This window comes from Corythoichthys intestinalis, chromosome 13, assembly GCF_030265065.1.
Source record: "Corythoichthys intestinalis isolate RoL2023-P3 chromosome 13, ASM3026506v1, whole genome shotgun sequence".
Classification (NCBI taxonomy): domain Eukaryota; kingdom Metazoa; phylum Chordata; class Actinopteri; order Syngnathiformes; family Syngnathidae; genus Corythoichthys; species Corythoichthys intestinalis.
Window position 1 is genome coordinate 1,076,833 of NC_080407.1, and position 21,180 is coordinate 1,098,012.

General features: G+C 45.9%; 3 protein-coding genes across 5 annotated transcripts; 1 reads left to right on the forward strand and 2 right to left on the reverse strand.

The window, feature by feature from the left end:
• Positions 1 to 75: 75 nt before the first annotated feature.
• On the reverse strand, positions 76 to 4,207 carry ssbp1 (single-stranded DNA binding protein 1). Of its 2 annotated transcripts, XM_057854794.1 has the most exons (7): positions 3,264 to 4,207; positions 2,898 to 2,964; positions 1,633 to 1,690; positions 1,398 to 1,538; positions 934 to 1,021; positions 778 to 866; positions 76 to 706 (listed from the first exon to the last, which is right to left on the reverse strand). In XM_057854794.1, the coding sequence occupies exons 2-7, from the start codon at positions 2,919 to 2,921 to the stop codon at positions 663 to 665; spliced, it is 444 nt and encodes a 147-aa protein (XP_057710777.1). In that variant the 5' UTR covers positions 2,922 to 2,964; positions 3,264 to 4,207; the 3' UTR covers positions 76 to 662. The 2 variants fall into 2 exon arrangements, with proteins under 2 accessions (XP_057710777.1, XP_057710778.1); XM_057854795.1 differs by lacking the exons at positions 2,898 to 2,964; positions 3,264 to 4,207 and having other exon boundaries at positions 1,633 to 1,714.
• LOC130928206 (laminin subunit beta-1-like) lies at positions 3,782 to 17,245 on the forward strand. Of its 2 annotated transcripts, XM_057854546.1 has the most exons (33): positions 3,782 to 3,936; positions 4,211 to 4,386; positions 5,223 to 5,358; positions 6,455 to 6,528; positions 6,768 to 6,956; positions 7,036 to 7,099; positions 7,477 to 7,679; positions 7,746 to 7,866; positions 7,952 to 8,140; positions 8,216 to 8,392; positions 8,601 to 8,713; positions 8,782 to 8,861; positions 8,926 to 9,061; positions 9,136 to 9,294; positions 9,378 to 9,511; positions 9,590 to 9,710; positions 9,780 to 9,966; positions 10,096 to 10,239; positions 11,898 to 12,129; positions 12,201 to 12,364; positions 12,479 to 12,703; positions 12,818 to 13,035; positions 13,289 to 13,385; positions 14,154 to 14,523; positions 14,583 to 14,767; positions 14,851 to 15,092; positions 15,172 to 15,378; positions 15,450 to 15,594; positions 15,658 to 15,865; positions 15,949 to 16,090; positions 16,150 to 16,326; positions 16,399 to 16,558; positions 16,621 to 17,245. In XM_057854546.1, the coding sequence occupies exons 1-33, from the start codon at positions 3,903 to 3,905 to the stop codon at positions 16,755 to 16,757; spliced, it is 5,346 nt and encodes a 1,781-aa protein (XP_057710529.1). In that variant the 5' UTR covers positions 3,782 to 3,902; the 3' UTR covers positions 16,758 to 17,245. The 2 variants fall into 2 exon arrangements, with proteins under 2 accessions (XP_057710529.1, XP_057710528.1); XM_057854545.1 differs by having other exon boundaries at positions 7,952 to 8,392.
• Positions 7,220 to 20,859, reverse strand: eri1 (exoribonuclease 1). The gene is made up of 7 exons (XM_057854764.1): positions 20,504 to 20,859; positions 19,967 to 20,139; positions 19,685 to 19,904; positions 19,525 to 19,608; positions 19,324 to 19,433; positions 19,122 to 19,236; positions 7,220 to 17,679 (listed from the first exon to the last, which is right to left on the reverse strand). The coding sequence occupies exons 1-7, from the start codon at positions 20,573 to 20,575 to the stop codon at positions 17,437 to 17,439; spliced, it is 1,017 nt and encodes a 338-aa protein (XP_057710747.1). The 5' UTR covers positions 20,576 to 20,859; the 3' UTR covers positions 7,220 to 17,436.
• Between the last annotated feature and the right edge of the window lie 321 nt (positions 20,860 to 21,180).

Genomic DNA, 21,180 nt, shown 5'->3' on the forward strand with positions numbered 1-21,180 from the left:
GCCTCTGCTCGTAAAAGTGCTCAAAACCATATTTGAAATCCTCGTTTTTCACTGTAATCAAATTCCAAACATACAGTGGCTTAACATTTTATTCTACTTCGACATATAACTACGCCAATCACTCTTATGTGGCGGAAACATTTTGCGATATAGTCAAATATTGACTTAGTTTACATGTCTTTTCACAGCAAACAGTGAGAGCAACTTAGCCTTGGTAGAAACTAGCTGATGCAAACAACAGCTGCACACCAGGAAGTGAAAACGTGAAATAGACCACCGAATCAATGCAAATGTAGTACGTTTCAACTTGACTGAGAATATACTTGCAGCTGTCAACAGATCACTTGGAACAAAACAGGATGGAAACATTGTCATTTTCTTTACATTTAGCAAGGATGCCACTTGTATTATCCATTAGCGTTGGGTGATACACAAACTACTTTAGAAAATCAAAACAAGAGCTGTACGAGTCTCTCAGAGGTCCAACAGGATGACTTTTCCTCCAGTAGGATGCCCCCCAGTCCAAAATGCCTTTACAAGGCTTCAAATTGGGTCATACGAAAACAGTCCATCGCTGTGGTGTCCATGCCCTTTTTGGTATAAACTCAAGAAAGAAGGAAAGAAAGAAAAAAAAAAAAAAAAAAGTGTTGAAGTGTAGGGTTTCAGGTTCTGTCGCGAACATTGTCACTCAAGAAGATTATATTGTCTGGAAAGAGAGGACAACCTTTTAGCAAATTGTTTGGAAAAGCCTGTTTAGTTTTTGTCATTTTTCTAAACCTGCAATGATGGTGGTGGCCTGGCGTCTGACTTGGTTCTTATCCACGTATTCGCCGTAATCCAGTTTGCCCTCCACAAGAATCCTGGCCCTTAAATCGTAGGATAAATATGCAAATTCATTTTTGATGAATGTTACTGAAGAGCAGTAACTCGTACCCTTTCTTGATGTACTGGTAGGCCACGTCCCTCAAACCGGGTTTGAAGACGGACACGCGGTGCCACGTTGTCTTTTGGCTGATATCACCTGGAGCGCCAAAACAACGGATGAAAACATTAAATATATCCCTTTTGTTTTTGCCCATCACTGAGTGTGTGCACAGACCGCCGCTTCCATGTCAATTTGTGGATGGATGTCTTTCATATTGTTTTGTTTGTTTGTATATTTCTTTTTGTGTAGTTTTGTTACGATAAAAAAAACAAAGATTAGACGAACATATATGCATTCTTCCTTTATAGAAAATACATTTAGTTCTATCTGTGGCTGCTCATTTGAGTTGCAGCGTCCTCTAGGGGCAAGAACAGATCATTGCAACCATTAAAAATCACATTTCAACAGCGACTTCACAACTAGCCCAATCATCCCCATTTTCCAGTTAATGTCAAGTAGTGGTACTCATTACCTGACGGGCTCGTCTCGCCCTCCCCCGAACGCCACATTTCGTTGGTGGCAAGGGAGAAGATGGTGACGGGGTTGCGGCCCTCCACTTGTCTCATCACGGGTTCCTGGCCCACTCGGCCCAGCAGCTGGACACGGTTTATTGCTTGGGGGGGGGGACCATAAAGCAGTGGAATAAGGTTTTCTGATTTAACTGCTGAATTTTGCGTAATTTGAAAGAACTGATGACATTCACTTACATCTCTCCAGAATGAGGCTGGAGTCAGTGGTGTTGTTTCGCACCAGCTGTCTGAATACCTGCAAGCCAAGAATTCGCCACATCCAGATTGTAAATATATATTTCCATTTATTCACACAAATACATATCTGTTCATTTCATATGGTTGTAGATATTTTCGAAGCTGTATGTTCTATCTTTTCTCCCATTGTTATGTCTAGTTGGCTTGTCCCCCCCCCCCAGTTCGTGTAAGACAGCAGATATAAACAGTATGCGCGCCGAGATTAGGGACACATCTTGTTGTATCCCGGCTCTTGTCTTTCCTCACTAAATTTAAACTCTGTACTTTCTTTTTGTTCCTGACTTGTGTGTCGTCATCTCCTGTTCGTTAAGAGAATGGGGGGGGGGGGGGGGGATAGACTTTTTCCTTCAAAATACAAGCCACTTTAAAAAATGTAATGCATCTTGACTACTCTTTCACAAATTTGTTGTCTCTGTACAGCCGATCCAAACGTGCGGTTGGTTAACCACGGAAGCCACGTTTGCTGTTACACAGAGCAAAATATCTTCATTCCGTATTAGTTCTGCAACAATTAATCGATTAAGTCGAGTAATTTGATTAGAAAAAAGCTTCAAATCAAATTTTGCTGCTTCGAGTATTCGTTTAATTGGAGTGGCGTTGTAATGGTTAGTTTTGAAAGTGTTTGCATTTAGTTTTACTGATTTGGGTGGATACACTGCCCTCTAGTGGCAACAGTTAATATGACATAATTCATTTAACATGGTTGAATCCAGCAGCTCCCTGTTATGACCGACATAAGGCAAGTTTTTGTTTGAGCAAATGTTTTTGTTTTAAATACATTCTTAATGTAGTTTATAGGTATGTTTAGTAGTTTTTTGTGGGAGTATGTGTTTAAACGATTTGTAGAGAGCATTGTTAAGTAAAATTACTATTCAATTGCATTTACGCTAGCCGACTTTTGCTATGCAAGTTAGCCAATTGTTCTTTTGTTGTATTTAGATCCTGTTTTTCTTAAATACCATTTGAGGCTAAGCTAAGGTAATGTGTTCTAATTTATTTTTAAATGAAAGTGCAATCCTGCAGTTTGAAGAAACACGCGGGAATTTTATTTTGAAGGTGCAATCTTAGCCTGATTTACATCCCTAAAATTTACTCTACAACGCAGTAAATGTTCCTTATCTGATTACTCGAACTAAGTAGTTGATAGATTAATCGACTACTAAAACAATCGATAGCTGCAGCCCTATTCTGTATGTCATCCCAACCTGTGCAGAAGCTGTTCTCAACATGTTGTCGATCCTTCACGTTTTTCAAATGCTTGCGATGGAAAACCTGCAAAGAACAAATATGCGATTGTTCAATGCCTTCGCAAACTGTCGTTTCTCACTTTTCTTCCCGAATAAAAAGGTCACATATAAATTACACATCGGGCTTGGAGCGCATCACATGCTGTTCCTGCAGCATCACACCATTGACTAATCGTCCAAGTCCGAGGCACCAATTTTCGTTTTTGACCGTGTTTGTTACATTGTAGAGTTAAAGATGGTTATTTTCCTTCAATTGACACAAATTTGTAAATTTGTGCGCTATATCGGCGTGTAAAAACATGCGGGTTAAAGTTCTAAACTTACCGTGAGGTTACCTCAGAAGGCTTCCTGGTCCGTCGGCGAGCATGCTCCGGCCACGGCGAGAAACATGGAAAATGAACCGATGTTCCGCTTACACAACCTACGTCATGATTTCGTTCCAATACTTCAGATTGGGATTCAAAAATGTATTTTAACGAACATCCTTAAAATAAACCCAAATATTGATTTATGGTTACATAAACAAGTTAATCAACGAGGCAATAAAAAAAACACAAAAAAATAATCAATTCTATTTCTAAAATAGCACGGCCAAACTAATAAGAATAAAAAAAAAAAAAAAAAAAAGTTTTTCCAGGCGCAAAAAATACATCAAAAACAAATTACAATAAAATAAATTTTATATGACAATGTTATTGTCCCTTTAAAAGTACCCTACACTGGCACTGCAATAAAGCAATACTGTACTGATGTGTTTCTCAATTTCGGTACATTCAAACCAGAAGGGGGCGCCTTTCTGACAGCTGGGAGGGGCCGTTGGTGGTGGGATGCGGACTACTCCAAGAAGAACTCCCACGCATCCAACTTTCTCCTGTGCTCTCACACACGCACACACAAACACCGAGAGAGAGCCGAGTACACGGGAGCCATCGACTTTCTGGACAGGCCGTCCAGAGCCCTGACATGTCGCTCCTCATCTGCGTTTGGACGACTTTAGGTAAGTTTATGAAGGAAAAACAGTGTTGTCATGTCATGGTTTCTTCCTTCCTGCCAAAAGAGGCAACGACAACATGGCTCTTAATGGAAACCACATGTAAGCTATTACTCACTTTCGTCGACCTGACAGTAGTCGGGATGCTCGGCGGCTTAAATCTAGTTCCTAGTGAGCTGTAAGTGTGTGTGATAAGCTACTTTTTGGACGTACCTTAGAGAGAGTAGAGTAGTTGGGATGATGATGATGATGATGATGCGGTCCTCCCTCTTGGTCTTAGCGGCGTTATGCTGTCCCGCCTGGACGCAGGCCCCCGAGTTGGCGGACGTGTGCACGGAAGGCAGCTGCTACCCGGCCACGGGTGACCTCCTGATCGGACGCGCCCACAAGCTGGAAGCCTCGTCCACCTGCGGACTCCGACGAAGCGACACTTTCTGTATCGTGGGACACCTGGAGGTGAGCAGAGATGTGCATCCATCACCTTGTTACTGTGTTCGGACATTGTAACCTCATGAAAATATAAGCAGAATTCTGTCACTGAGGTATTCTTTCTGCAGGCAGATTTATGTTGTAACACATCCTAAAGAGATCGATGATTTGAGTTACAATAAATTAAACTCGTAATGATCACTAAGACTGTTTTGTATCATGATAGTCAGGTTCTGTATCCGTTTTACATAATGATTAAGTTTGGGTTCTACTACAATGTGAAACGTGGGCGCTCACGCTCGGTGTCTGCTTACTGTCACGGCGAGTGGGAGAGCAGACATTCCCGTGTCGACAATAAAAAGCCCTATGCGGCGGCACAAATGTTGGCTTGTTTCCGTCAAAGTGCCGGCGGCGGCTTTTTTGCGTGACGTCAATGGTTTCGTGATGGAGTCTCACAGGCGCACACTGTGGGGTGTCTTTGTACACCAGGATGACCGTAGTCCTTAAGTATGCGCAATTGAATGAAAGGAAGGGGGAGGAAGTTATTTCAACTTTTCAACACGACTGTGAATGTCAGGCTGAGGCCTCCCGGATATTTGAGTGCAAATACATAACAGAATGACACAGTGTAGTAAACAACGTTCATTTACTATTTGTTTGCATTCAAGAGCCACATTAACAATTTGTTAGAGCTACGTTTGGGAATAATTTTGCAACATGAACCAGATGCAGACCTGACATCCTTGTACCTTCCCGATATGTCTGCCGCGTAAGATGTCACGTCGGATTCATCTTGTCGCTAGTCACAACATTGGGTATAAAAAGTTAGCGATTCCAATGCTGTAATGTTTGATCTCCGTCAGGAGGAGACCAAGTGCTTCCAGTGCGACTCCAGGGACCCGTACGATGAGGACGTTAACCCGCAGAGCCACACCGTGGAGAACGTGGTCACCACCTTTGCACCCAACCGCCTCAAGACGTGGTGGCAGTCGGAAAACGGTGGGTCTGAGACGGGAGCGACATTCCCGTGGGAAGCCGGCTAATGAGAAGATGGGGGTTTAGGTACCGGCGAAAAACAGGTGTGTGTTCTTCAATGACACATCACAAGGCAAGATAATGAGACACCAGTTCCTTTTCCCAACCTGGAAGTCCATCAACTAATGGATCCCACGGAATTATTGTAGGGACGGGTGATTACATCCATCTAATTTTTGTGTTTATTCACCGTGTCCGTGCATGATCCGTCTTATTAAAGGGGTGCTGATCTATGGGAACAGATGTCCGATGAGCGCCACATGTTTGGGTCTGTCTAAAGCAGGAATCCCCGTCATCCGCTTTTTGGGGGGGGAGTGGTGGGAAAAGATCAGCGGCCAAGGCAACAGATGGTGGGGCAGCAGCAGGAAACTGTAGATGCACTGTACTTGAGTCTGGGATTTCCTAATTCCCTTGCAGCGACCTGTCCAAGATTACTCGCACTACTGCAATGTGTGCGTGTCACATCAGGCTGGTTTTATTTTGAAGGCTTCACCCTCCTTGTGTCTGTTCTCTTGCCCTTTCCTCACTTCACCTAATCGCCTTTTTTTTCCCACCCGTTCCACATTACCTCTTGTGTATAAATAGTCTGCGTCTGCCTTGTCTTGTGCCAAAGTGTCTTCACTCCTATGTCGCACACGTCGGTCTTGATTCTCAGCTTTCACAGTCACCTTAATTTTTTCCTCAATTTGGAGCGCTTTTTAAAATTTCTGCGTGCAAACGGAAGAACCTTAGTTTTTTTGTATATAAAGTGTTTTGCCTGAACTCCGTAACTGAGTTAGCCTTGTCATCTCGACCTGACAGTGTGTGCATTTTAAACGGAAATGCACAAACCCTCACCCAAAAAAATGTATAACTGCATTTTCATAGCTTTCGTTACAAACAAACGGCAATGACATCATCATATAGCACCCTAGAGGAAAGTAGTAAATCACTCCGCTTTGTTTAGATTTGATAGCACAGATGTGTTGTAAATATTTCACAGGCGTTAATGTGTTTCAGCGAAAGCACGCCAGCTGTGTGTCGACACTCCGCAGAGTAACTGTTCATTTCCTGTGTGCAGGTGTGGAAAATGTGACCATCAAGTTGGACCTGGAGGCCGAGTTCCACTTCACACATCTTATCATGACCTTTAAGGTGCCTCGACTCACACGCGTTAATACGCCTTACATATGAGTAAGTCGATGTTGGAAAAGGTCCCGTGAGATACAGGCGGCAGGAGCCAGCTGCGGCTAAGGAATGTGGAAGAGTGGTGGGAAGAGAGGAAGGAGTAAAATGGTATTCTGTCACGGTGATGGCGGCCAGCTGGAATGACGCCGCCTTGTGATGTGTCGTTTCCGTGCACGAAGGTTTACGGTTTTGTCGTTTACCTGCAGACGTTCCGGCCGGCCGCCATGGTGATCGAACGTTCGATGGATTTCGGGAAGACGTGGCAGGTTTACCGCTACTTTGCTTACGACTGCCGGGCGACGTTCCCTACAGTGTCCCCGGGGCCCATGGTCAAGGTGGACGACATCATCTGTGACTCGCACTACTCTGACATCGAACCCTCCACCGAGGGAGAGGTCTGTTTGATAAAACACAATATGATAAACACATCAAGTGACAGGAAGGAATGAAATGGACAATTCCTCACCTTTCCAGGTGATATTTCGGGTGCTGGATCCCGCCTTTGAGATTGAGGACCCGTACAGCTTGAGGATCCAGAGTAAGATGTTCTTGAGATACTTTCAGCTCACTTTGACCATTGACCCTGTTGGAGAGCAAGGCACTTCCTTCTACCCCTCCAGGAAGGGATGAGAAAACTCCAGAAAATGCAGTCTGGGAAATGAGGTCAGACAGGAAGAAAACCCTGGGAAGGAATTTCACATGTAGAGGAGGATATGTCCATGTACACAAAACCTTCCCCCCAATTTCAAAACAACCTTTGTCCCTACCAATTTTTTTTTTCTCCAAACATCTGAACACAGAAACCCTTTTGGTGATTGAGAACCAATGGCCATAACATACCTTGAACAAGTCAACACAGCTATTTAGAGTAAAGCTTGTCATTGGCATCTAACCGGTGTGTCATTTGTTCTTCAGACATGCTGAAGATTACCAACTTGCGTGTCAACTTCCTAAAACTGCACACGCTTGGCGACAACCTGCTAGATACGCGAAAGGAGGTGACAGAGAAGTACTACTACGCCATCTACGATATGGTCGTACGCGGCAACTGCTTCTGTTACGGCCATGCGTCTGAGTGCGCCCCTATTGACGGGGCGCCGACGGGGGCCGAGGGAATGGTGGGAGAAATGCCAATTCCGCCGAAACTTGCACAGAGAAAGTGTTCTAATCAGCATCTTGTGTAGGTCCACGGGCGGTGCGTGTGCAACCACAACACCGAGGGCTTGAACTGCGAGCGATGCAGGGAGTTCCATCACGACCACCCCTGGAGGCCGGCCGAGGGCCGTAACACGCACGCTTGCAAGAGTGAGACTTGAAGTGATCTCTAAAATCTTCACATGGTGCTAAAAGAAAACAAAAAACCTGGAGGTACCCACTGCCTTCTCTTCAGGGTGCGAGTGTAACCATCACTCCGGCTCCTGCCACTTCGACATGGCCGTCTACATCACCACGGGTAACGTCAGCGGTGGCGTATGCGATGACTGTCAGCACAACACAGTAGGCCGCCAGTGCGAGCAGTGTGCACCCTTCTTCTACCAGAACCCCAACCGTGACCTCCGGGACCCCAACATCTGCGAACGTATGTTCAAAAGCCTCACGTCTAAGCATACTGTTTGGTTCTTGAACTTGTCTAATCAAAAACTTTCCCCCCCAGCTTGTAATTGTGACCCAGTAGGCTCCCTGCAGGGGGGGCTGTGTGACGCCAGGACGGACGTGGTTGCCGGACTCATCTCGGGCCAATGCCGTTGCAAAGCCAATGTGGAGGGGTCGCGCTGCGACCACTGCAGACATGGACACTATGGACTAGGACAGGGGTCGCACGGATGTCTGGGTAGGAAAACCAAACCACTGTCACAAAGGTATTAGGAGTTGCTAAGATGAAGACATAAGACAAAGAGGAGTGTTCCAGTCCATAGACTGTACTTTCCATGACCAAGCTTGAAAATTATTTTCCCATTCCTATGTGATAATCACACATTCACAAGACTGCAACACACCAAGTGACAGACTAGATAAATTTATTTTGCATTCTCTGGCAGCTTGCGCCTGCAACCCACTGGGAACACTGCCTGGAGCCAACTCTTGCGACTCGGAGTCAGGAAGGTGCTACTGCAAGCGGCTGGTCAGCGGACATGAGTGCAACCAGTGTCTGGTAGGCAGCCTCACTCTGTGCTTGTCCTTCAGTCAGTCCGCAGTTTCCTAACACGCGCTTTACCATAGCCACAACACTGGGGTCTGTCCAATGACATGGACGGATGCAGACCTTGTGACTGCGACCAGGGAGGGGCCCTCAACAATAAGTATGAGCGCTAATTCAAAATTACAGTTGGAAAGTCAAAAATTCCTAAATGTGATATTCCACAGCTGTGACCCGGTGTCTGGACAGTGTGAGTGCAGGGAGCACATGTTCGGTCGGCGGTGCAACCAGCTGGAATCCGGCTACTACTTCATTGCTCTGGACCACTACACCTACGAGGCTGAGGATGCCAAGCGCGGACCTGTAAGCACACCAACACCACCATCATCTTTTAGTTCTAAAGAAGCTTATCTATAAAAGGAGCGCCCGTCTGTCAGGGCGTGGTGTTGGTTCACAGACCTTACCCTCTGGATCGCAGCCCAACATGGACCGGGATGGGTTTTGTTAACGTACCAGAGGGAGCATATTTAGAGTTCATCATTGACAACATTCCAGATTCCATGGACTACGATGTTCTCATTCGCTATGAGCCGCAGGTTAACTTCACTTCGTTTTGACCGATGTTTTATATTTATACTGTAATGACTAAGTGTGACCAAGAACTCGTTCTTGCTGTTAGCTTCCGGAGCAATGGGAGCAAGTCAACGTCGAAGTCCAGCGTCCTGTCTTCCATTCTCAAAACTACCCCACCCACTGCAGCGGTTCATTCAGCGACGGAGACGAGCAGTACGTCTCTCTGCCACCCGGTTCAAGGTAACAGTACCTAAGAATTTACCTCAAACTTCCATACCTTGAGCCTCCATTTCAACACACACTTCCTGCCTCCTAAAGACACATGTTGCTGCCCAGTCCCGTGTGTTTTGAGAAGGGACAGAACTACACGGTGCGCCTCAGCTTGCCCCGCTACTCATCCTACAGTGACATGCAGAGCCCGTACACACTCATTGATTCTGTACGTTTCACACAAAACAATCAACCATGTGACCTCCAGACAGATGCCTCACGTTGTTCTCCTGTGTAGCTGGTGTTGATGCCCAGGGTGCAGGAACTGGAAATGTTCCATGGCACAGAAGGTGAAGCAGCATGGGATACTTTTGAGCGCTACCGCTGCCTGGAGAACAGCCAGAGTGTGGTCAAGAGCCCAATGACAGACATATGCAACGACTACATATTCAGTGTCTCTGCACTGCTGCACAAAGGAGCCATGCGTAAGCTCAGTCCTCGAAATAATACAACCCCACTCCCCAAAATAAAATAAAAAAATAAAAGTGAAACCTGTCCTCGATAACAGAATCATCTAAACCCCAGAATTTTCATAAACATGTTTTGCCTTTTAGCATGTAAGTGTGACCCGCAAGGTTCCGTCAGCGCCGTGTGCGATCCCAGCGGAGGCCAGTGCCAATGTCGCCCCAGAGTTGTTGGCAGGAACTGTGACCACTGCGCCCCCGGCACCTTCCTCTTCGGCCCCGCCGGATGCAGGCGTAAGCGTTTGGCAGAAGTAGACAGAATTACAGTGGGGCAAATAAGTATTTAGTCAACCACCAATTGTGCAAGTTCTCCTACTTGAAAAGATTACAGAGGCCTATTATTGTCAACATGGGTAAACCACAACCATGAGAGACAGAATGTGTGGGAAAAAAAACAGAAAATCACATTAATTTGGAAATATATTCTTTAAAAATCAAACAGAGTGGAAAATAAGTATTTGGTCACCTCACCTACAAACAAGCAAGATTTCTGGCTGTCAAAGAGGTCTAACTTCTTCTAATGAGGCTCCACTCGTTACCTGTATTAATGGCACTTGTTTTAACTCATTATCTGTATAAAAGACACCTGTCCACAACCTCAGTCAGTCACACTCCAAACTCCACTATGGCCAAGACCAAAGAGCTATCGAAGGACAATTGTAGACCTGCACCAGGCTGGGAAGACTGAATCTGCGATAGGTAAAACGCCTGGTGTAAATAAATCAACTGTGGGAGCAATTATTAGAAAATGGAAGACATACAAGACCACTGATAATCTCCCTCGATCTGGGGCTCCGTGCAAGATCTCACCCCGTGGCGTCAAAATGATAACAAGAACGGTGAGCAAAAATCCCAGAACCACACGGGGGGACCTAGTGAATGACCTACAGAGAGCTGGGACCACAGTAACAAAGACTACTATCAGTAACACAATGCGCCGCCAGGGACTCAAATCCTGCACTGCCAGTCGTGTCCCCCTGCTGAAGATAGTACACGTTGAGGCCCGTCTGCGGTTCGCTAGAGAGCATTTGGATGATCTAGAAGAGGACCAGGAGAATGTGTTATAGTCAGATGAAACCAAAATTGAACTTTTTGGTAGCAACACAGGTTCTCGTGTTTGGAGGAAAAAGAATACTGAATTGCATCCGAAGAACACCATACCCACTGTGAAGCATGGGGGTGGAAACATCATGCTTTGGGGCCTTTTTTCTGCAAAGGGACCAGGATGACTGATCTGTGTAAAGGAAAGAATGAATGGGGCCATGTATGGAGAGATTCTGAGTGAAAATCTTCCATCAGCAAAGGCATTGAAGATGAGACGTGGCTGGGTCTTTCAGCATGACAATGATCCCAAACACACAGCCAGGGCAACAAAAGAGTGGCTTCGTAAGAAGCATTTCAAGGTCCTGGAGTGGCCTAGCTAGTCCCCAGATCTCAACCTCATAGAAAATCTGTGGAGGGAGTTGAAAGTCCGTGTTGCCCAACGACAGCCCCAAAACATCACTGCTCTAGAGGAGATCTGCATGGAGGAATGGGCCAAAATACCAGAAACAGTGTGTGAAAAGCTCGTGAAAAACGTTTGGCCTCCGTTATTGCCAACAAAGGGTACACAACAAAGTATTGAGATGAACTTTTGGTATGGACCAAATACTTATTTTCCACCGTGATTTGCAAATAAATTCTTTAAAAATCAATCAATGTGATTTTCTGTTTTTTTTTCTTTTTTTTCCACATTCGGTCTCTCATGGTTGAGGTTTACACATGTTGACAATAACAGGCCTCGCTAACATTTTAAAGTGGGAAAACTTGCACAATTAGTGGTTGACTAAATACTTATTTGCCCCACTGGTTTTCATCCAGGGGTGGTAACAATGAGCTATTTCTTGCCCCAGTTTGTGAGTGCGACCCCCGAGGGTCAAACGATGCACTTTGCCATGAATCGACGGGACAGTGTACATGTGTTCCTGGGGCCACGGGGCGCCAGTGTGCCCACTGTCTACCGGGATTTTGGGGATTCCCTAATTGCCGTCCATGCCAATGTAACGGCCACAGTGAGGTCTGCCACCCCGAGACAGGAGAGTGTCAAGGCTGCCGAGACTTAACCGCCGGACATTACTGTGAGAGGTATGAAAACGGGGAATTCTCTCTGCATTCCCTCAGTCAAATCTAATTTTACTGTTGCTTTAATCCTGCAGATGTCTGAATGGCTACCATGGTAACCCAGAGCGGGGCTCCGGCAGCCACTGCCGACCGTGCTCGTGCCCCGACGGCCCACGTAGCGCACGTCAGTTTGCCGACAGCTGCTACATGGAGGCCAGGACAAACCAGCTGGTGTGTGTTTGCAGCACTGGCTACAAAGGTACACCACACACGTTGTATGATGATAATTATACGTTTTATGTACACGTACAAACATCCGTGTAATGAACCTACGGTCTGAAAGGTGCCCTGTTTTCTTTACACCCCTGTTGAGGTGCCAGATGTGATGAGTGTGCCCCAGGTCACTTTGGCAACCCGTTGGTGCCCGGCGGGCGCTGCTTGGCGTGCCAATGCAACGGAAACATTAACATGCAAGACCCCAAGTCCTGTGATGCTCGTACAGGGTCATGTCTCAAGTGTCTGTACCACACAGACGGTTATGCCTGCCAGAACTGTAAAACTGGTTACTATGGCAAAGCCTCCACTCAGAGCTGCAGAAGTGAGTGGAGCCATGTATTTTTCCCACAAAAATTCCAAGCGTTTGGTGATTATTCATGGATGTTGGAAGGGTCAATGCTCAAATTTTCGCTCAACTCGTCCGGTTGTCTTACAGAGTGCATGTGCCAGCCGACGGGCACAGCCCCACATGCGTGTTCATCACCGGATGAGTGCCAGTGCGACCAGCACAGTGGCCAATGCCCCTGCCTGCCCAATGTGGTGGGCCAGAACTGCGAACGCTGCGCTGAGGACACGTGGAACATGGCGAGCGGGACGGGTTGCCAGCGATGTGATTGCGACCCCGTCCACTCCTACGGCTCCTCCTGTGATGAGGTTAGCAGTGAGAAATTATGATGTGTCCTTTGAATTTGTAGTGAAGGTAAAATAGTGTTGCGATTCGGTCACAACATGTAATCTGAAGACTGGGGTGGGAAGGTTCTGGATCCAACTGGTTGGGAATTGCTGCTCTCGCTTGCACTCTGATGTTTTGCTCAAACACACATTCAACAGGAGTACAAATGTCTGTCAGGATGTGCATGTTGATGTCACGACAACACTTTTGTTCTTTGTTTCCTTTGGCCTTTAGGTGACGGGACGGTGCTCGTGTAAACCAGGATTTGGTGGCAGGACGTGTCGAGAATGTCGGGAGCTCTTCTGGGGGGATCCAGAGGTCAAGTGTCATGGTACGGCAAATAAAACCCCATGTAACGGTAGAGCCTTTGTTGTATTTGAAGACCAAGTTGATTGTGAATCTCCAAAACTTTGGTGCTCTTGAAGCTGAGGTAATCAACCAGTCTATTTTCAACAAGCGGTTACAAGTCTTTCAAAGCCTCACTGTCGCCCCATAAGGATCAAAGTGGTATTGTGAGAGAACAGACGTTCAATTGGCTGCTGACTCCGGGAATGACCTTGTGTTCCCTGCTCATGAGAACCAGATGTTCTCAAAAAGTCCCAGGCTTTTTTGTGTCATCCCAGCAACACCCACAGGACTCGAGAGGAATCCTTAACGATTTTCCACTCAAAGGCTGGTCAAAGTTGTTAAAACTCTTGAGGTGGAACCGTTGGGTGGTGGTGAGTGGCCAAATTGTTGAGTGGGAGAAGTCCGCACTTATGTGCGAGAGACGGTTGTATCTTCCACAGTTGAGAGGTGCTGCCAACTGCCAACTTTAAAATCCAGCTTGTCTGTACATTGTGATTTAGAGGTGCCTTGCCAAACCTATTTCACTTTAAAGTGCCTTAAATCAGGCAAATAAGCCCAGAAGGAGCCTGCATTCCTTCACTCTGACTACTTTTGCAAGCTTGTGATGTATCTAAGAAGGGGGGGGGGGGGGTCTACTTGCTCCCCAATGTCAAAATGAGGTCGTTTATTTACATGAAAAGCTGGAAGTCAGTACTTTTCCCTGACGTCTAAAATCCTGCACTCTTTATTTACGTGTTCTCTTTTCATGCAGCGTGTGACTGCGACCCTCGTGGGATTTCTAGCGACCAGTGTGATCGGGTGACTGGACACTGCACCTGCGTGGAGAGCGTTTCGGGCCCACGGTGTGACAAATGCGCCAGAGGCTACCAGGGGGAATTCCCGGACTGCCAGCCTTGCCACCAGTGCTTTGCTAACTGGGACGCGGTGGTTGAAGAGCTCACCAACCAAACTCACCGACTGGAGGCAAAGGTGACGGAACTGCAGACCAGCGGCGTGACAGCACCGTACAAAGACTTAGTGACCAGCCTGGAGACAAACATTAAGGCGGTCAGGGAAATTGTGGAGAGGAACCCTGCAGCAGTGAAGCTTATGGAGAACCAGGACCTCATGCACCAGATCACGTAAGTCTACAAACATGCATCCTATCCATGAAGTCCTTTAATCGGAGTCCCCTGATCAGCGGCGTCATGTCCTACCTTGATGGCAAGCTTAACACCACAGAGGAGACCCTGAACATCCTCCAAAGCGATGCCAACGCTACCGACGTAAACCTGGACGAGCTGACAGAGCAGGCCAACCAATTAGCGCGCCGTGTCCAGGAACTCAGGCAGCAGGTGTTTGATGCCAAGAATGCCAACTTCGAGGGTGACAAATTAACTTATTGCAAATCTTAAACTTACCAGTGCAACACCATGATGTGTTGTTGTAATTATTTGTTTTTTTCCTAGGTGCCATGGACACCATCACAGAGGCAAACGAGGAATCGTTACTTGCAGAAATCAGAGTTAACGCTTCAACCAGTGACCCTGGAAACACGGTGCAGCAGTCGGGAACACTTCGCAAGGTGACTGAGGAGAAGCTGAATACCAGCAGGAAGGAGTTTGATCGCAGGCATCAGCGAAACAAACAGAAAATGGACAAGCTCACGGATGAGATGGACAAACTAAATTTGTCACTTCTAAGCGAGAAGGTGAGAAGAAAATCTGTGTGTGATATTTCAGAAAAAAACAAACAACCCTCAAATGATGCCCTCATTTCCTTTTTTGTAGGTGTGCGGCAGTGAGGCTCAGGGTGACGAGTGCTCTGGCTCTTCTTGTGGCGGATTGGGCTGTGTCGATGAGAACAATGCTCCCCAATGTGGTGGCGAAGGATGCAAAGGCATCATTGCGACCTCCCAAAGTGCTCTCAAGTCAGCCAGGGAGCTAGACGAGGAAATTCTTGAAGCCATGAAGGAAGTGGATAAGCTTTCCAGGATGGTGAGTGGACAAATTTGTAGGTTGTTCCCTTTATGTTGAGGATTCGTGAAGCACTGAGTGCTTGCTTTCAGGTGTGGGAGGCCAGCAATCGAGCGAGGGAAGCCAAAGTAAACGCTCAGCAGGTGCTGATTAAATCTAACCAGAGCAAAGAGCGAGTGGAGCGGAGCAACGAGCAACTGCGCAGCCTCATCAAAGACATAAGAGATCTACTCACGAGTGAGTAACTCTGCTTCAACATCAACCCAAAACATCTCTGAATGCGTGCCGTCAACTGTGCAGACGACAAGGCCAACGCGTCTATCATCGAGGCTGTGGCCAATGAGGTCTTGGAACTGGAGATGCCCACGTCGACAGAAAAGCTACAGGAGCTGACCGCCGAAATCAAGGAGAAGGTCAGCGCTCTGACCAATGTTGAGAGCATCCTTAGCCAGAGCGCTAATGACATGAAAGCAGCAGAGGAGCTGTTGAGGCAGGCCGAGGCCGCAAAGTAAGAACTGTCACCCGGGAATGGGAGGTGAGTCTTGTGTGAATTGGATTTAACGTACAGTATACGTTGCTCTTATCCTTCAGTCAGGGCGCCAAAGACTTGAAGGAGAGGACAGACGCGGTGAAGACAGCTCTCGACGAGACCGAGCGTGCTCAGAGCCTCGCCGCGGATGCCATCCGATTGGCCCAGAACAACACAAAGGGAACGATGGACTTGATACTTTCCGTGAGTACGATACCCGCCGGCGGTCGTGCGTTTGCGTCGTTGACGTACATCTATTTTAGGTGGACTCGGAGACGGCGGAGTCAGAGCTGCGTCTGGGCAACACCACGGGGCGGCTGCTGCAGCTGGAGCGCGAGGTGGGTCTACTGCGGCAGAACGAGCTCGAGGTCAACAGCCTGACGGAGACGGCCGACCGGACGAGCGAACGGGCCAAGAAGGATGCCGACGAGGCCCAGCAGGTGGCACGCAGAAACGCCGCTCGACTTACTAGCTCTCTATCAGATCATAACGCTTATTGTGCGCCTGTGAAGGAGTTTGACTCGGAGGTCAAAAACAAACTGGAAGAAGTGGAGGACATGATGGAGGACAAAGGGGAGTCGGTGCTGCAGGCGAGGGAACGAGCTGACGAGTTGCGTAAGGAAGCCGGCGAGCTGCTGGCTCAGAGTAGCAACAAGCTGCAGAGATTGCAAGGTAAGCGTGTGGTTCCCTTTACCGCTTTTACAAAGTGATCGAGCACCATTTTGTACTTTCAGAGCTGGAGAGCTCCTATGAGGCCAACCAGAAGATCCTCGAGGCTAAAGCCGCAGAGCTGGCCCATTTGGAGGAGAACGCCCGCCGAGTCCTGGATGATATCAGCCACAAGGTGATGCTGTACAGCACCTGCCAGTGAGGGAGGATCCTGAAGCAGATGATACCCGCAGTTGGGCAGCTTTAGACTATTCCGCTATGAAAACCACTACATGCCAAACGAACCTCGTGCCACAATACCAAAGTGTCAAAATTTTGACAGAGACGACTCACATTACATTATATTGGCAGTTGAACGTTTTTAACGTGCAAAGTTCTTGACAGTTCCACAAACTTGTTTTTGTGTACATTATCCTGAAAGCCACAGCACATCAACATTTTGTGATTGATTTCAGTTTTATAGCACAACCGAGTAGAGCACGACGTGCAGTATTGACAGAAAAATGATTAGTCTCTTTTCCTGAAATATTACTTTGCTACTTAACCCAAAAAAACTTTGATGCAATTATATCATTTTCTAAATAAAAAAAACAGGGACACATTTGTTCCCCGATATTTGATTTCAATCATGAATTTAGATCTTTTTGTCAAATAATAAAGCTTGACCCACACACACTTTAGCAGCAGTATTTATTCCTGTAAAATAGAGGATAGAAAAAACGATGACATCTCACATTCTGAACTAACGAACTGCCGTTTACGAGAATGTAGCAGTATCTATCACATGTGGCGTCTTCCTTCCGTGCGCGGGCCGACTCCGGAAATTGCCGAAATGGGCCCAATAAAAGCCTTCGAGACGGACGCCGCGCGCGCACATCCTCCTATCTGCGGGCGCCGGGCCAGCGGGGAGGAGGTGCCCCTTCCGTGGCCGCCCAACTGGGCGCGGGGAGCAGCTGGCCGGCGTGCAGGTGCTCGTTGACGCGCAGCCGGCAGCCGTCCCGCAGCATTCGCAGCGCGACGCGGGCGATGTTACGCGAGTCGTCCAGTCCCGAGTGTGGGCGGCCCTCGTATTGGAGGCCCAGCTTGTCCAGCATGGTGCTCAGCTTGATCTGCGTGCGCGGGACCTTTTGGCGAGGAACACAGCAAGTTACTGGCTTCCTTTCAAAAGCACCAGGTGGAGCCACGCCCATGGCTTCCAGATTGTCAGCGTGCTGTTTGATTTAGTCTTAGCAAAACGTTGACCGAGGACACACATCAAGTGCGCAAGTTTTATCATGAATACGTCTCCCTCTGCTGGCTATTAGACACAAAGCAAGTGTTTTGATTGGTTTGTTATATAACCCAGAGGCCCCAAAACAAATTTTCATTGTGACTGAAGAAGAGAATGGGAGTAGTTTCACTTTGGTGGAAATGTGGTCATTTTTTCCTCCAATAATAAACTTGAACCAGGCAGTAATCTGCATGACGGCAAACATTCCTTTTCCATGAATGTATTATAATCAAGTATTAGACAGCTGATATTTAATGACCATTAAATTCATCAAAAAAAGTTACAAGACATACTAATTAACATTAAAAAAGTCATCAAATATAAACCTAATGATAACTGAACCTTTTCTATTTTATTCATATACATTTATATGTATAGTTTTGTTACTCAAAAGTGAGAGATGGGGCTTTTCAAGTCTTCATATGTCATGGATATTATGTAGGGCTGTCAAACGATTAAAATTTTTAATCGAGTTAATTACAGCTTAAAAAATAATTCATCATAATTAATCGCAATTCAAACCATCTATAAAATATGTCATATTTTTCTGTAAATTATTGTTGGAATGGAAAGATAAGACACAAGACGGATATATACATTCAACATACGGTACATAAGTACTGTATTAGCTTATTATAACAATAAAGATGGCATTAACATTAACATTTTGTTAAAGCGATCCATGGATAGAAAGACTTGTAGTTCTTAAAAGATAAATGTTAGTACAAGTTATAGAAATTTTATATTAAAACCCCTCTTAATGTTTTCGTTTTATTAAAATTTGTAAAAAATTTCTATCAAAAAAACTAATAGCTCGCCATTGCTGATGTCAATAATTACACCATGCTCACTCATGATACTGAAAGCCATAAAATCAGTTGGACCCCAAGCACCAGCAGAGGGCGCCAAACACCAAAAAAACAAGTAACAAGCAGACATCATACACTCTGCTGTCATTTTAATCTGTTTGAGCGGGGCATGTGCGTTAATTGCGTCAAATATTTTGACGTGATTAATTTAAAAAATTAATTACCGCCCATTAACGCAATAATTTTGACAGCCCTAATATTATGATAAAAAAAAAATATATCACTAAATTTTGAGTAGATTGAACTAAAGTGTGCCCAAATTTTATTGGTTAAATACAGTATTAAAGAGACAATACTGAACGCATTTCACCTATATTTACACAAATTTTCTCTTATTTTCTATTTAAAATTCTCAATAATGACTCATTTTTATACTACTGTATGTTAGCAGTTTATCCCTGGAGGGGCATACAAGCAAAAGTCAAACCTTGTAGAAGTTGCCGTAGGATTTACGGATGTTGATCCATCTCCTGGCAAACTGAGGGTACCGAATCTGGCTGATGCGACATTGGATGTTGAGAAACTTGCTCATGTCCCACGCGCTGCAAGACATGGCGAGCAAAAAGCCACGTAAATCACACGGGAAGGTTAAAAAAAGCTTCAATGAAGTGAGAATGTGTGCCACTCACCCATCTGTGAGGAAGGTGTATTTGTATTTAGTGCCCAACTCCCTCTCCTCAAGCCACTTGACCACTCGCTTCAGGACCACTGGAAACGGCTTGGCTGCGTTCACCTTTTCCTGATGCCCAAAAATATTTAGATTTAGTGATTGTGCGCAACACTGAGATCCATTTTGAGAGTCGAGCCGATATTCGAAAAAACGAACGGACCTGGGTTATTCCCGTGAGCTTCACACAAAAGTTTGACAGTTTTGGGCATAACTCGGGTTTAACGTATTCCTGAAAAGTCCCCACCTGAGGAGATAAAAAGACTTCATTAGGGACTGAGTGATGGCGATTTATGATTTTTTTCCCCCCACATTCTTCTTACAATCTCCAAAGTATGAGTGCTGATCAGCACTATGGGGAACTCGATGATTTCGTGCACAAAGTCGGGCGGGTTGTCCTCCTCGCACGTGGCCTCGAAGTCCACCACGCAGATATAGTCGTAGTCGGCTTCCGCCTGTCCGTCGTCGGCCGCCGCCGACTGAGTCAGCTTCTGCTTCTTGTAGTGGCTCTTCAGTCGCTTCTTCATAACGTCCTTCACGCCCCTACGCCAACAAAACACGCCAAGGTGAGTCCCGCTTCTTCGCAGCCGGTCGCTCCTTCCTACCTTGTGTCTAGCTTTAGCTGAGACAGCTTGAGGCGCAGCTCTTCCTTGGACATGCGGTTGATGTGACCGTTGGCCAAGGCGATCTCCTTGTACACGGGGTGGCTGAAGTCACTATTAGACGCTCGAGGAGCATCTTCTCTTTCTTTGGGACATATGGTGCTGTCGGACTTCAACTGAGGAACAACAACAACACCATTTACCGTGCCAATACAAGTACCACACTGTGATGTTATGATCTTTAAAGGCTTGGCCAGGGAAACAAACAAACAAAAAAACTTGAGCAATATCTCTATTGTACCTTTTATCACTGTCGACGCAAAGGACCTGGCGCGTTTTTTTTTTATACAATGTCCTTATGATTGTGATAAAAGCATCATTGGTTTCAAAGTGAATATACATTTCAGTGCTGTTATTTTTATTTTGCGTAAATGTTATATCATGCAGTGGTCTTTAACTTGCAGATCGGATCATTGTTCTTACGTCATGTTACAGGTTAGACACCATACGTAGCTCTAATAATAATGTAGCAGAAATTACCTTGTCATCTTCTACGGTTGACATGTTTACGTTGACGTCCGTATTGTGAATATTTTCCTTGTGTTCGTCCATTTAATTTCATACGGAGTAAAATCAGATATTTTACGAGCAAATTTAGCCTCCTTGAGCTAAGATGAACCGCTTCCAAACATAGGAAGTGATTGGCGCGCTCCGAGCTTGAAACCCACTTTCGTCACTTGCAATCGCCGTCACTAAAAGAATATTTTAAAGTATTAATTAAATGTAACAATATCGTTTATGTTCAGCTGGGGCGACGGATATTATCAGTAATGTAGCATGAATAATTTTTCTACCAACTTTTCATTGTCAACTTCCGGTTTCATGTTGGAACACACAAAACACAGCGCTACCGTGTGGTCTGAAGGACATTCTGCCCCTCATTTACAGTAACCTTGCATGTAAATTTGTCCTTTCTGATGTTGGAATCATGATTATTCCTTAGGCCTGTATGCTATGTTTAAACTTGGCCAACAATGTACCATGCCACTTATGTTGTATATGTTTTACAGATTCTTTGATTTAATTTAATGTGCGTGCGCGCCACCTAAACACCTGCAGTTTGTTAGTGTGTCCGCCAGAAGGCAGTCATGCACACTACATGGAAAGATGACAAACTGGCAGAAAAACAGCAGTCAGAGGGGCGAAAAAACATGGTG

Bases quoted from the DNA above. Each gene is read 5' to 3' on its own strand.
- ssbp1 (XM_057854794.1), bottom strand. From the start codon at position 2,921: ATGTTGAGAACAGCTTCTGCACAG. The intron at 1,691-2,897 runs GTTGGGATGACA...CTTGGCTTGCAG, and splicing joins TGAGAACAGCTTCTGCACAG to GTATTCAGACAGCTGGTGCG. The intron at 707-777 runs GTTTAGAAAAAT...CTCTCTTTCCAG, and splicing joins GGCCACCACCATCATTGCAG to ACAATATAATCTTCTTGAGT.
- eri1 (XM_057854764.1), bottom strand. From the start codon at position 20,575: ATGGACGAACACAAGGAAAATATTCACAATACGGACGTCAACGTAAAC. The intron at 19,905-19,966 runs GTAGGAAGGAGC...TTGTTGGCGTAG, and splicing joins CAGCTAAAGCTAGACACAAG to GGGCGTGAAGGACGTTATGA. The intron at 19,434-19,524 runs GTCCGTTCGTTT...TTTGGGCATCAG, and splicing joins AGCTCACGGGAATAACCCAG to GAAAAGGTGAACGCAGCCAA.
- LOC130928206 (XM_057854545.1), top strand. From the start codon at position 3,903: ATGTCGCTCCTCATCTGCGTTTGGACGACTTTAG. The intron at 6,529-6,767 runs GTGCCTCGACTC...GTTTACCTGCAG, and splicing joins ATCTTATCATGACCTTTAAG to ACGTTCCGGCCGGCCGCCAT. The intron at 15,093-15,171 runs GTGAGAAGAAAA...CCTTTTTTGTAG, and splicing joins TGTCACTTCTAAGCGAGAAG to GTGTGCGGCAGTGAGGCTCA.